General features: G+C 45.4%; 1 protein-coding gene across 1 annotated transcript in view; it reads left to right on the top strand.

Annotated features, from left to right (window-relative positions):
- The window catches only part of LOC139756613 (uncharacterized), a 216,562-nt gene that overhangs the window by 105,358 nt on the left and 98,177 nt on the right, over nt 1–13,027 (top strand). Inside the window, exon 2 of the mRNA XM_071676267.1 lies at nt 11,341–11,419. Within this exon, the coding sequence (XP_071532368.1) occupies nt 11,341–11,419 (79 nt within the window). The remainder of the gene's footprint in view (nt 1–11,340; nt 11,420–13,027) is intronic.

The raw sequence follows: 13,027 nt of genomic DNA, 5'->3' as shown, positions 1-13,027 counted from the left end.
GACTTTCACCCCTGCGGCTACACGGGGTAAGGCTCATATCGTCAAAATAGCGTCGACGGTGTAATTTCTCATGTTGTGTCGCGAGATCCGAGGGCAGAGGTGCGCGGCTCACCTGACTGTGTGTGTGTGTGTGTGTGTGTCTGCCTCAAGCACAAGGTGATTCCTTTAACGAGACATTATCCAAGTGCTTTCACCCAAATGCTAAACGTGTGTGTCTCTTGCTCCAGCTGTGACACAGGATTGGTAAAGTGATTCGGTCCTCAGTCTAATCGTGAATGTAATCATGAACCATCACTAAGTCACAAACAAAGACGAAAGATTTTCCTTTTTCTCTCAGCACTTGAGGCGACATGATTCCGACACGTAAGAAACTGGATTGCTCTTGGGCTGTTCCACTACACACACGCTGGGAAGAATAGATTGAATAAACTGACGTCCGGCACGATCGACGCTGAGGAACATAAATTGAATCTTTGGGATTACAAACACTGAGGTTCCAAGAGGGGCCGTGTGTGTGTGTGTGTGTGTGTGTGTGTGTGTGTGTGTGTGTGTGTGTGTGCGTGTGTGTGTGTGTGTGTGTGTGTGTGTGTGTGTGTGTGTGAGTGTGTCAGTGTGTTAGCTTATGGCGTCACGACTACTTCCCGTTTTCAAAGGCTTGGTTAATCAATGATTTTTTTTCTATTTTGGATATTACTTTATTGTCTACGATGTTACGATTTTCTTATTTTTTTTCCGAGGTCTGTCACGCAGCCGGTAAACATTATTATACAGGAATCTAATATGTCACTGGCGTTCTAATGGGTTGCCATTCCCTTCAGTGGAATTCTGTTTGCTTTAGCACGACTTTGCGACCCTTCAAATGCGACGGTACGACTCTTGGGTGTGTGATGCGAGACCTTTGACCTAACCCTTAAGGATCATGTCGAAGGACAAGCCATTACAGCCGAGCGTCGTAATGCTGTGCCAAGGATCGCATTGTCGTTTTCGTGGATCGTACTGTGGTGCTCGTAGATCGTACCGTGCTCAATAGATGGTACCGTAGTGCTCATAAATCGTACCTTGGTGCTCATAGATCGTATCGTCGTGCTCACAGATTGTACCGTGGTGCTCACAATTCGTACCGTCCTGCTCAAGGATAGTACCATCGAGCTAAGGGACCGAGATGGTACCGTCATCCTCAAGAATCGTACCGTCGTCTTTAAGGAAACTGCCATCGTTTTAAAGGATCGTACCGTTGTGCTCCACGACAGAACCATACTGCTCAAGGGTCTAATGCCCTCCGAATCCGGCACCATTTGACGATTTTCGAACTCTCGGATGTCTGACACTTGCCAAACCACGAATTTATAAAGAACGTTTCAGATGTTGCAGCTGATGTTGCCTGAAGACGGATATGATGTTGCAACGGACGTTTCTCTCAGGAAGAGACCGTCTGGCGACGGATGTGATGTTGCAACCAACTGGCGGACGACGACAAATGTCGTCCAGGTCGCCGTTGGGAGCGACGAACAGATGTGTTCACTTAAGATGTGTTTCGTTTCTTTATCCTGCCTGTTAAGTGAATCTCTCTCTCTCTCTCTCTCTCTCTCTCTCTCTCTCTCTCTCTCTCTCTCTCTCTCTCTGGTTTACTCGCTCGTTTCTTCCTATCCACGTATTAGATGCCTTCAACGATTACGTACACAAAATGACAGTCAACTACCGACATGATTCAATGATAAAGGAGATTCATTTGACACCCTCCCCTGTCATTAGACGATGACAGGGCAACCTCCCCTGTCATCAGATGCTGACAGGGTTGTCATATAACACAGAGTTATGAAGCAGTACGTGACAGCCAGACGAGACACACACGAAGGTGCAATCTTAAGACGTAAAACAAATGACACGGCTGTCTGTGTATACCACGAGACACAACAGGAACCAGAAAACAGAAACTTCCCTAACACTAGAAGAGCGTGGTGGACACACCATTTTTGAATACGTGGAAACAGCCCTTTCAGTGTGCGCTGACATACTCTTATGAGAGAGTGTAGATATACTCCCCATGAGTGCTTTTAGACATACTCCATGAATGTATACATACATACATACGTCATAAACGTATGCATACATACCCCATGTACACGGGCATACATACCAAATGGTTACGCACAGACCTCCATGAGTACATGGAGACATGATTCATGAGTGTATGACGACATACTTAACCCAATTAGTGCGTGCAAACAAACCGACCCCCACCATGAGTGCGTGCAGCCATGCCGACATCAAGGTGCGTTTAGGCACCCACCACGAGTACGAGTTAGCAAATAGACATGGATGCCTGTAAACACACTCCCATGGTAGTATGACTCAGAGGAGCGTGTGTGTGTGTGTGTGTGTGTGTGTGTGTGTGTGTGTGTGTGTGTGTGTGTGTGTAAAGACGTCAGAGTGCGTCCTTGCAGACACATCCTCAAGGCTGATGACGCCAGATACCAGTAAGGTGTTGTGCACGGGTCTTGGTGACGTGGAGTCTGATTGGAATATCTTGTAGCGATCGCAGTGAAGCAGAATACTAGCTGTAAGTCGTAAAACAGTCCTAGTGGGATCGAACGCCGTCTTGGAGTCATACTCCATTTGCAAGAGGGTCGGATACTACTTGGACGACCTAAGCGGCTTCTAAGAAGCTCAGATACCAAATGGAAGTCGTATGGTGCTCTTAGATGGGTCAGATACCCCTTGGAAGTCATACAACAGTAGCATGAGGATCAGATACCACTTGAGAGTTATCCATGGCTTGAGGGAGGATCAGATACCACTTGAGAGTTATCCATGGCTTGAGGGAGGATCAGATACCACTTGAGAGTTATCCATGGCTTGAAGGAGGATCAGATACCACTTATAGAAGGGTCGGATACCACTTGGGAATCATCTGGTGTTTGCAGAAGGGTCAGATAGCACTTAGATAGGACGGACGTATACCACTTAGGAGTCGTAGGGAGTTTGTGGGAGCGATCTACATCACTTGGTGGGACCGTATAGTGTTTGTGGGAAGGCCATATACACCACTGTGGCCGGGGGTCTTTTGGCGGGTCTTTTGGATATCACAGGTCGTGGACTACCACACATGACGTCACCGCTCAGACTCCGCAGCGCCGCCTGGATACACACACCTGGTGAGCGGACGTCGCAGCGGACCGTCCCGCCAGAGCCGCTACACCTCTACACAGACAGTACACTTACGGTGTCATACAGTTGACAAGCCGGGTGTACTTACAACACTATACGGTTGGCAAGCCTGGTATGTCTACTACACTATACAGTTGGCAAGCCTGGTATGTCTACAGTACTGTACAGTTGGCAAGCCTGGTACACCTACAGTACTGTACAGTTGGCAAGCCTGGTACACCTACAGTACTGTACAGTTGGCAAGCCTGGTACACCTACAGTACTGTACAATTGGCAAGCCTGGTACACCTACAGTACTGTACAGCTGGCAAGCCTGGTACACCTACAGTACTGTACAGCTGGTAAGACTGGTACACCTACAGTATTGTACAGCTGGCAAGCCTGATACACCTACAGTACTGTACAGCTGGCAAGCCTGGTACACCTACAGCACTGTACAGCTGGCAAACCTGGTACACCTACAGTACTGTACAGTTGGCAAGCCTGGTACACCTACAGTACTGTACAGCTGGCAAGCCAGGTACACCTATAGTACTGTACAGCTGGCAAGCCTGGTACACCTACAGTACTGTACAGTTGGCAAGCCTGGTACACCTACAGTACTGTACAGCTGGCAAGCCTGGTACACCTACAGTACTGTACAGCTGGCAAGCCTGGTACACCTACAGTACTGTGCAGCTGGCAAGCCTGGTACACCTACAGTACTGTACAGTTGGCAAGCCTGGTACACCTACAGTACTGTACAGCTGGCAAGCCTTGAAGTATAAACATATATGAGCCAAATGCTTTATGAAATCATCAATACAATAGAAATACAGAATATGGCAATATGGTGGAGGATATTGTGTTGGTATAATATGCTTCACAACATGGTAATATGGTTTAGGATGTTGCTCTGCTGTCCTAGGACGCTGTGTGGTGGTGGCCGAGGAGGAGGACAATAAGGAGAGGACATTATTGTCCTCGCTGTGACGGTCACCACCCGTCATGCTGGCTGGCCTGGGAGACCCAGGATTCTCTTTATTTCCCCCAGGATGAAAATGGACGAGACCAACTCCCCTGAAAGCATCACATGGCAGTAACGAAGTCTTGGTTAAATAAAGGTCATAATCTGGGTTAAGCCATAGCTAAATAAGCCATTCTAACGCCAATCTGGCTCCGTTTAGCAATCTATTTTTTTCCTAAGGTTTTAATACCCAGTTGATATGTCAGTGAATGACGAGTTCTACGATGGTTTTTAGTGGCGTCTGTTCGTCCGGACACCACAGAGGCTGACGATGTCCTCGTACACACTATGAAAAATAAAAAAGTAGCCCCATCCATGAGAGCTGCTGGCAACGTGTTCTCTACTGACTTCACTCAATCCTCTGGGCAGTGTGGGTAGGTGGGCACTACAAGGCCTAGGGTTGGAATCCCAACGCTACACACACACACACACACACACACACACACACACACACACACTTCGACCTATGGAGGGTGGGGGTGGGGGAGGGAGAATGGTAGATGAGTCTACCACTCCGTTTTCTACTTTTAAGAAAACAAGGAAGAGCAGAGAGGGAAGAGGACGAGTAGGAGGATGGACCGAAGAAGGCGTAATGTATGAGAAGTAGGACAAGGCAAATGGACAGAAGGTGGAGATGGAGGAGGATGGACAGAAGTAGGTGGTGCTGGAGGAACAGAGGATATGGATGGAGAGAAGTAATGGTGATATAACAGAGGGGAAGAGGAAGGACAGAAGGTAGTGACAGAGAAGTAGGAGGATGGACAGAAGGTGGTGATGGAAAGGGTGGGGGGGGGAGGGTGGAGGAGGAGGAGGAGGAGGAGGTGTGGGAGGATGGACAGAAGAAGGTGGTGACGTCAGATATTTACATAAATGAAAGCGGCGTTGAACGTGGCGGATAAGATCACGACAATCTTTCCATGAGGCTGCCGGGGCGGGCTGGCCAGCCAGCCACCTGCCGCCGCCAACGCCCCCAGTCACTACGCCAGGTTTACGATACACGGTAGACACCAGGCGAACCTGGGTCATTACTGCCCCATACACTGGACTGGTGTCGGACGCTGGCGAGGCTCTCTCTCTCTCTCTCTCTCTCTATCTCTCTCTCTCTCTCTCTCTCTCTCTCTCTCTCTCTCTCTCTCTCTCTCTCTCTCTACTGATGCCAAGAGAAAAGCTGATGATCCCTGTCGTCTTTCATACATAAACTCAAAAATTTTAATCTCATAAAAATAGATTACATTTTCGAAAGGGAACTACATTTTTTTTTTTTTTTCATACTATTCGCCATTTCCCGCGTTTGCGAGGTAGCGCTAAGAACAGAGGACTGGGCCTTAGAGGGAAAATCCTCACCTGGCCCCCTTCTCTGTTCCTTCTTTTGGAAAATCAAAAAAAAAAAAAACGAGAGGGGAGGATTTCCAGCCACCCGCTCCCTTCCCTTTTAGTCGCCTTCTACGACACGCAGGGAATACGTGGGAAGTATTCTTTCTCCCCTATCCCCAGGGATAATATATATATATATATATGCATATATATACACACACAGATAACCCTGCACGTCTGCTTTGCTTCCTTCCTCGTCCCACCCCCTACGTTCTCACTAGGCCCCAGCCCAGTCCACGATGCTCAGTCCATCAAGATTTTCCTCGTTACTCTGGACACTACATTAAAGCTGCAAGGAGCGTGTCGATGCCATCGCCAAATCCTCCAGCTAACGACTCTAAATTCTTCGTGGTCTCAAGACATTTGGACGCCTCGCCACCGAACTCAAGAACATCTACATAATTATTCACAGGCCTTCTCAGCCTGCTCTTAGCCACCACGCAGCAGGGGTAGCTAGGCAAGATTGAGAGAGGGGCATGCATGATCATTTTCGGCTCCTCTTACACCACCTAACAAGAGGTCCTCAACGCACCGACCTTCCCGACTTTCTCCAACCATCACCTGGCCCTTATGAAGCTACTGTACCATTCTCGCCACCGTCATATCCTGCCATTGAGATCTTTCGCCTCGAGTTGAAGATCTGTACTACACTGCATGAAGCCGTACCGAGCTTGCACAGAACTCTGCTACCGCAGCTTCATTCTAACCAACTTTCAACTTCAATAGTCTTCCTGCGAAGATTGTTTAAGTTTCCCTCCTCTTCATGGCCGCAATGTTCAGAGTGCATTTTCTTTTGCATTTTCAACCTCTAGCTGCGCCTGAGTGTCTATATATATATATGTATATATATATATATATATATATATATATATATATATATATATATATATATATATATATATGTATATATATACGAACATAGTGCATAGAAACGCGCACCTTCATAGAACATACAAACCTCCAACAGCCAGGATCGAACCCGTGACCCCTGTGCAAGAGGCGGGAATGCTAACCGCTAGGCTATGGGCCTGGCTAATAGGAAATAACTATATATATATACATATATATATATATATATATATATATATATATATATATATATATATGTGTGTGTGTGTGTGTGTGTGTGTGTGTGTGTGTATGGGGAGGTGATAACAAGTAGTGGTGATGTGAGAAGGAGATGGAGCGAGTATTTTTTAAGGTTTGTTGAATGTGTTTGATGATAGAGTGGCAGATAAAGGGTGTTTTGGTCGAGGTGGTGTGCAAAGTGAGAAGGTTAGGGAAAATGATTTGGTAAACAGAGAAGAGGTAGTAAAAGCTTTGCGGAAGATGAAAGCCAGCAAGGCAGCGGGTTTGGATGGTATTGCAATGAAATTCATTAAAAAAGGGGGAAACTGTATAGTTGACTGGTTGGTAAGGTTATTGAATGTATGTATGATTCATGGTGTGGTGCCTGAGGATTGGCGGAATGCCTGCATAGTGCAAAGGGGATAAAAGTGAGTGCTCAAATTACAGAGGTATAAGTTTGTTGAGTATTCCTGGGAAATTGTACGGAAGGATATTGATTGAGAGGGTGAAGGCATGTACAGAGCATCAGACTGGGGAAGAGCAGTGTGGTTTTAGAAGAGGTAGAGGATGTGTGGATCAGGTGTTTGCTTTGAAGAATGTACGTGAGAAATATTTAGAAAATCAAATGGATATGTATGTAGCATTTATGGATCTCGAGAAGGCATATGATGGAGTTTATAGAGATGCTCTGTGGAAGGTATTAAGAATATATGGTGTGGAAGGCAAGTAGTTAGAAGCAGTGAAAAGCTTTTATCGGGGATGTAAGGCATGTGTACGGGTAGGAAGAGAGGAATGTGATTAGTTCTCAGTGTGTTGGTTTGCGGCAGGGGTGTGTGATGTCTCCATGGTTGTTTAATTTGTTTATGGGTGGGGTTGTTAGAGAGGTGAATGCAAGAGTTTTGGAAAGAGGGGCAAGTATGCAGTCTGTTGTGGATGAGAGAGCTTGGGAAGTGAGTCAGTTGTTGTTCGCTGATGATACAGCGCTGGTGGCTGATTCGGGTGAGAAACTGCAGAAGCTGGTGACTGAGTTTTGTAAAGTATGTGAAAGAAGAAAGCTGAGAGTAAATGTGAATAAGAGCAAGGTTATTAGGTACAGTAGGGTTGAGGGACAAGTTAATTGGGAGGTAAGTCTGAATGGAGAAAAACTGGAGGAAGTGAAGTGTTTTAGATATCTGGGAGTGGATTTGGCAGCGGATAGAACCATGGAAGCGGAAGTGAATCTTAGGGTGGGGGAGAGGGCAAAAGTTCTGAGAGCGTTGAAAAATGTGTAGAAGTCGAGAACATTATCTCGGAAAGCAAAAATGGGTATGTTTGGAGGAATAGTAGTTCCAACAATGTTATATGGTTGCGAGGCGTGGGCTATAGATAGGGTTGTGCGGAGGAGGGTGAATGCGCTGAAAATGAGATGTTTGAGGAGAATATGTGGTGTGAGGTGGTTTGATCGAATAAGTAATGAAAGGGTAGGAGAGATGTGTGGTAATAAAAAGAGTGTGGTTGAGGGAACGAAAGAGGGTGTTTTCAAATGGTTTGGTCACATGGAGAGAATGAGTGAGAAAAGATTGACAAAGAGGATATATGTGTCAGAGGTGGAGGGAACGAGGAGAAGTGGGAGACCAAATTGGAGGTGGAAAGACGGAGTGAAAAAGGTTATGAGTGATCGGGGCCTGAACATGCAGGAGGGTGAAAGGTGTGCAAGAAACAGAGTGAATTGGAATGATGTGGTATACCGAGGTCGACGTGCTGTCACTGGATTGAATCAGGGCGTGTGAAGCGTCTGGGGTAAACAATTGAAAGTTTTGTGGGGACTGGATGTGGAAGGGGAGCTGTGGTTTCGGTGCATTATACATGACAACTAGAGACTGACTGTGAACGAATGTGGCTTTTGTTGTCTTTTCCTAGTGCTACCTTGCGCTTATGCGGGGGGAGGGGGCTGTCATTTCATGTGTGGTGGGGTGGTGACGAGAATGAATAAGGGCAGACAGTATGAATTATGTACATGTGTATATATGTATATGTCTGAGTGTGTATATATATATATGTATACATTGAGATGTATAGGTATGTATATGTGCGTGTGTGGACGTGTATGCATATACATGTGTATGTGGGCGGGTTGGGCCATTCTTTCGTCTGTTTCCTTGCGCTACCTCGCTAACGCGGGAGACAGCGACAAAGTATAATATATATATATATATATATATATATATATATATATATATATATATATATATATATATATATATATATATACACACACACTCACACAGACACACGAAAAAGCATAGCTACCCCCCCCCCCCCCCCCCCCCGCTTCAGTGAGGTAGCGCCAGGAAAGCAGACAAAAAAGGCCACATTTGTTCACACACAGTTTCTAGCTGTCCTGTGTAATGCACCGAAACCACAGCTCATTTTCCACACCCAGGCCCCACAGACCTTTTCATGGTTTACCCCAGACGCTTCACATGCCCTGGCTAAATCCAATGACAGCACGTCTACTGCCGTTCCAACTCACTCTATTCCATGCACACCTCTCATCCTCCTGCATGTTCAGGCCCCAATCGCTCAAAATCTATTTCATTCTTTCCACCTCCAATTTTGGTCTCTCACATCACTTTGTTCTCTCCAACTCTGACATGTATATCCTCTATGTCGTCTTTCCTCACTCATTCTCTCCATATGTCCAAACCATTTCAACAAGCCCTCTTCTACTCTCTGAACCACACTTTTTTTTATTACCATACATCTCTCTTACCCTTTCATTGCTGACTCGATCAAGCCACCTTACACCAGATATTGTCCTCAAACATTTCATTTCCAATACATCCACCAACCTCCGTACAACCCTATCTACAGCCCATGCCTCGCAACCATATACTATTGTTGGAACCAGTATTCCTTCAAACATACCCATTTGTATCCTCCGAGATAACTTTCTCTCTACACATTCTTCATCGTCCCCAGAACTTTCGCCCCCACCCCCACCCTATGACTCACTTCCGCTTCCATGGTTCCATTTGCTGCTAAGTCCACTCCCAAATATCTAAAACACTTCACTTCCTCCAATTTTTTTCCCTTAAAACTTACATCCTAACTAACTTGTCCATCAACCCTGCTGACCCTAACAACCTCGCTCTTGTTCACATTTACTCTCAACTTTCTTCTTTCATTCCCAACCGACTGCACACTCGCCTCTCTCCCCAAAACTCATACATTTACCACCCTAACCATCCCATCCTTAGATAGATTAAACAACAATGGAGACATCACACACCCATGCCGCAAACCAACATTCACTGGGAACCAATCACTCTCCTCTCTTCTTACTGGTACATATGCCTACATCCTTGATAAAAACATTTCACTGCTTCTAGCAACTTACCTCCCACACCAATTAATCTTAAGACCAACATCTCGATCAACTCTATCATATGCCTTCTCCAGATCCATAAATGCTACATACAAATCCATCTGTTTTTCTAAGTATTTCTCACATACATTCTTCATAGCAAACACCTGATCCACACATCCTCTACCACTTTTGAAACCACACTGTTCCTCCCAAATCTGATGCTCTGCATATGTTGCGTCACTTGACTCTGCCTACTTGTGGTTACAAAGCGAGTCAAAAGTAACATTAGGTGAGGATATACCTTCGTCAGTCGACGAAACAGAGTATAGTCTCATCAAAGAACTTCTTTCAAGGAAGTCTATCGTGTCCCTGATATTGAGCCTGTGGAGAATGGGTCCAGAGGTAACAAAAGGACTTTTTCTGAAAGGAGATCTGGAGGTACTAGACAATAGATAGTAATATTATAGAATGTGTTTGTGTATGTGTGTGTGTGTGTGTGTGTGTGTGTGTGTGTGTGTGTGTGTGTGTCTGTGTGTGTACCTGTCAGTCTATGATTTATCAATTAGTTCCATATTCCTACACTTGAAAAAGAAGCTTTGCCTTTGAATGTATACCCTCTCGCGTGCTCCACACAGGCCTGCAGTCTCGACATCTTGAACTATGATAGAGACGGTGGAGAAATTTAAGTTCGTCGTATCTAACCCCCGGGCCACGCACTGCTGTATCTGCCCCTCACACGCGTCCGTGGCAGCCAAGACCATTCAACGATACTCGTTTCCTCTTTATAATTGCTGTTAGTACGACGTCTGCTTTGAATTTTCTGTTCATAGACTTCCGCATATAGCATAAGTTAAACATTTCAAATGGTTGATTGGGATACGAAAAATACCGAAAACTAACCAGCTTTTGTGCTTGTGAATGACAACCCACGCTTCATGCAAGAGAGAGAGAGAGAGAGAGAGAGAGAGAGAGGAGAGAGAGAGAGAGAGAGAGAGAGAGAGAGAGAGAGAGAGAGTGAGAGAGAGAGAGAGAGAGAGAGTTAACGCGCAAAAATATATCTGCATTCTGCTTCCTCTTCACTAAAGTGGGTCACATAGAACTGGGTTAGTTAGAAGTGTAGAAAAATCATGGACACTAATCGAATCCTAATTCATTACTTGGGTCGACCCGAGTTAGCAACAGGTCAGACTCATACTAGATTCATTATAGACTTTTCATGAGTGGAAAGCCGACTAGATTACTCTGTTACTTGTAGAAGATAAGTTGTGTTAAGTAATGACGAAATATGGGAGGGAGAGAGGAGATAAGCCTGTATCCAGATAATAAGAATATGACTCGAGGACTTAATATTACCTTTTCCCCTCTTTGCCCACAGGATGAACCAGCTGTGCAAGGTGTGTGGGGAGCCGGCCGCCGGCTTCCACTTCGGGGCCTTCACCTGCGAAGGTTGTAAGGTGAGTCTCATATCCTCTGGCTTCACCCGTCTCCCTGTATATTCAGTCTTCTGTTTTGGTTTTGGAGCCCAGGTTGCGTCGGAGTTTTTCTGCTCCTTGAAATCTCTAAGGCAATGCAGCTTCATGCTATACTGATAATCCTTGAATGTGCTTCTTCTCACCCTGCTCATACCAGGTAAGATCTCGTCTTTCGTGATGGCCTTAGAGCTGTTGTTTAGTGTCGTGCAGCCATTCACTTCATCTATCAGCACGTTTTAATAGCAAGTAAAGACAGGTTTCAGTATCAAGGAGGTTGCCACTCACCCTGACGTGTGGGCTTGGAACCCACTGAGTTGTCGATTCTATAAGAACATCCCTGGTTTCTTACGCACCCAAGGAGCCTTCATAAGATCGTAACACTAAGGTCCCAAGGTATGGTCTATTTTGTGTATGGTACTGAATCTCCATTCTGCAACAAGAACATTTTCATTTTAGCGGGACCTCAATGAGAGGTATGGAATGACGACCGACCACATCTTTTTGCAGTCTTGTGTCTCTCTCTGATTTCCATATACCTTTAGAGACGGAACGTGAAGCTAGGGGTTGCATTGTCAAAAATGAATGGCTCTTGAAGACTAGTACCTTCTGCTAGGTTCTCAACCTGGCCTCCTGTTTCAAGGTGGACGAGTAATTGGTGGAATGAGAATGACATCTGTTGACATACTGAATATCCATTAGGCTCATTAAAAGGAAGTAAACCATTAGAAGTATTCGTGGTGTGTCGTAGAAGGTGACTAAAGGGAGCAGGAGCTTGGAGCTGGAAAACTTCCCCTTCTTGTATTTCAGTCTCGAAAAATTGTAACAGAAGACTGGTGCCGTGCGAGGAGTGCTCATTCTTCGATAATGCTCAGGCTAGGGGGTCTGGTTGTGTTTTGATGTAACCAAGATGGGAAAGATGGGAGAGATAGGTAGTGCTTGTGGAAAGGAACTTTGATGTTCTGGCTTTAAGTGAAACAAAGCTGAAGTGTAAAAGAAAAGAATGGTTTGGGAATGTCCTATTGGTAAAAATCGCGGATCAGTGTGAAGGTGAGAGCTAAGGAAGGGGAAGCACTTTTACTGAAGAAACAGTTGTCTAAATGTGTGAAAAAGTATAAGGAATGGAGCCCTAGACTGACGCGGGTAAAGATGAAAGTGGATTACGAAAGATGGGTGATAATTTGTGCTTATCCACCTGGCCATGACAAGTCTGACGAAGAGAGGCGAGTGTCTTGGGAGGAGGTGAGTGAATGTGTTATCAGTTTTGATGCAAGAGACCAGGTATTAGTGATGGGTGATTTGAATGCGAAAGTGGGTAATGTGATAGTTGAGGGTATAATTGCGGGGCATGGGACAAGGTGAGGAGCTTGTGGAGGTTTTTAGCTGAAAAAAAGGACTAGTGATTAGAATACCTGGTTTTGAAAAAAACAGGGACATACATACGTATACATGGAGTCGAAAATATGGTATGCGTGTCTTACTGGATTACGTATTAACTGACATACGTGCAAAAGAAACACTCATAGATGTGAAAGTGCTGATAGCGGCAGGTGGGGGATGTCTGGTCATTACCTGCTGGAGGCGAGATGAAGA

Source organism: Panulirus ornatus, chromosome 2 (genome assembly GCF_036320965.1).
Source record: "Panulirus ornatus isolate Po-2019 chromosome 2, ASM3632096v1, whole genome shotgun sequence".
NCBI lineage: Eukaryota > Metazoa > Arthropoda > Malacostraca > Decapoda > Palinuridae > Panulirus > Panulirus ornatus.
Note: the sequence above shows the minus strand (reverse complement) of the source record. Positions and strands in the feature narration are given on the sequence as shown.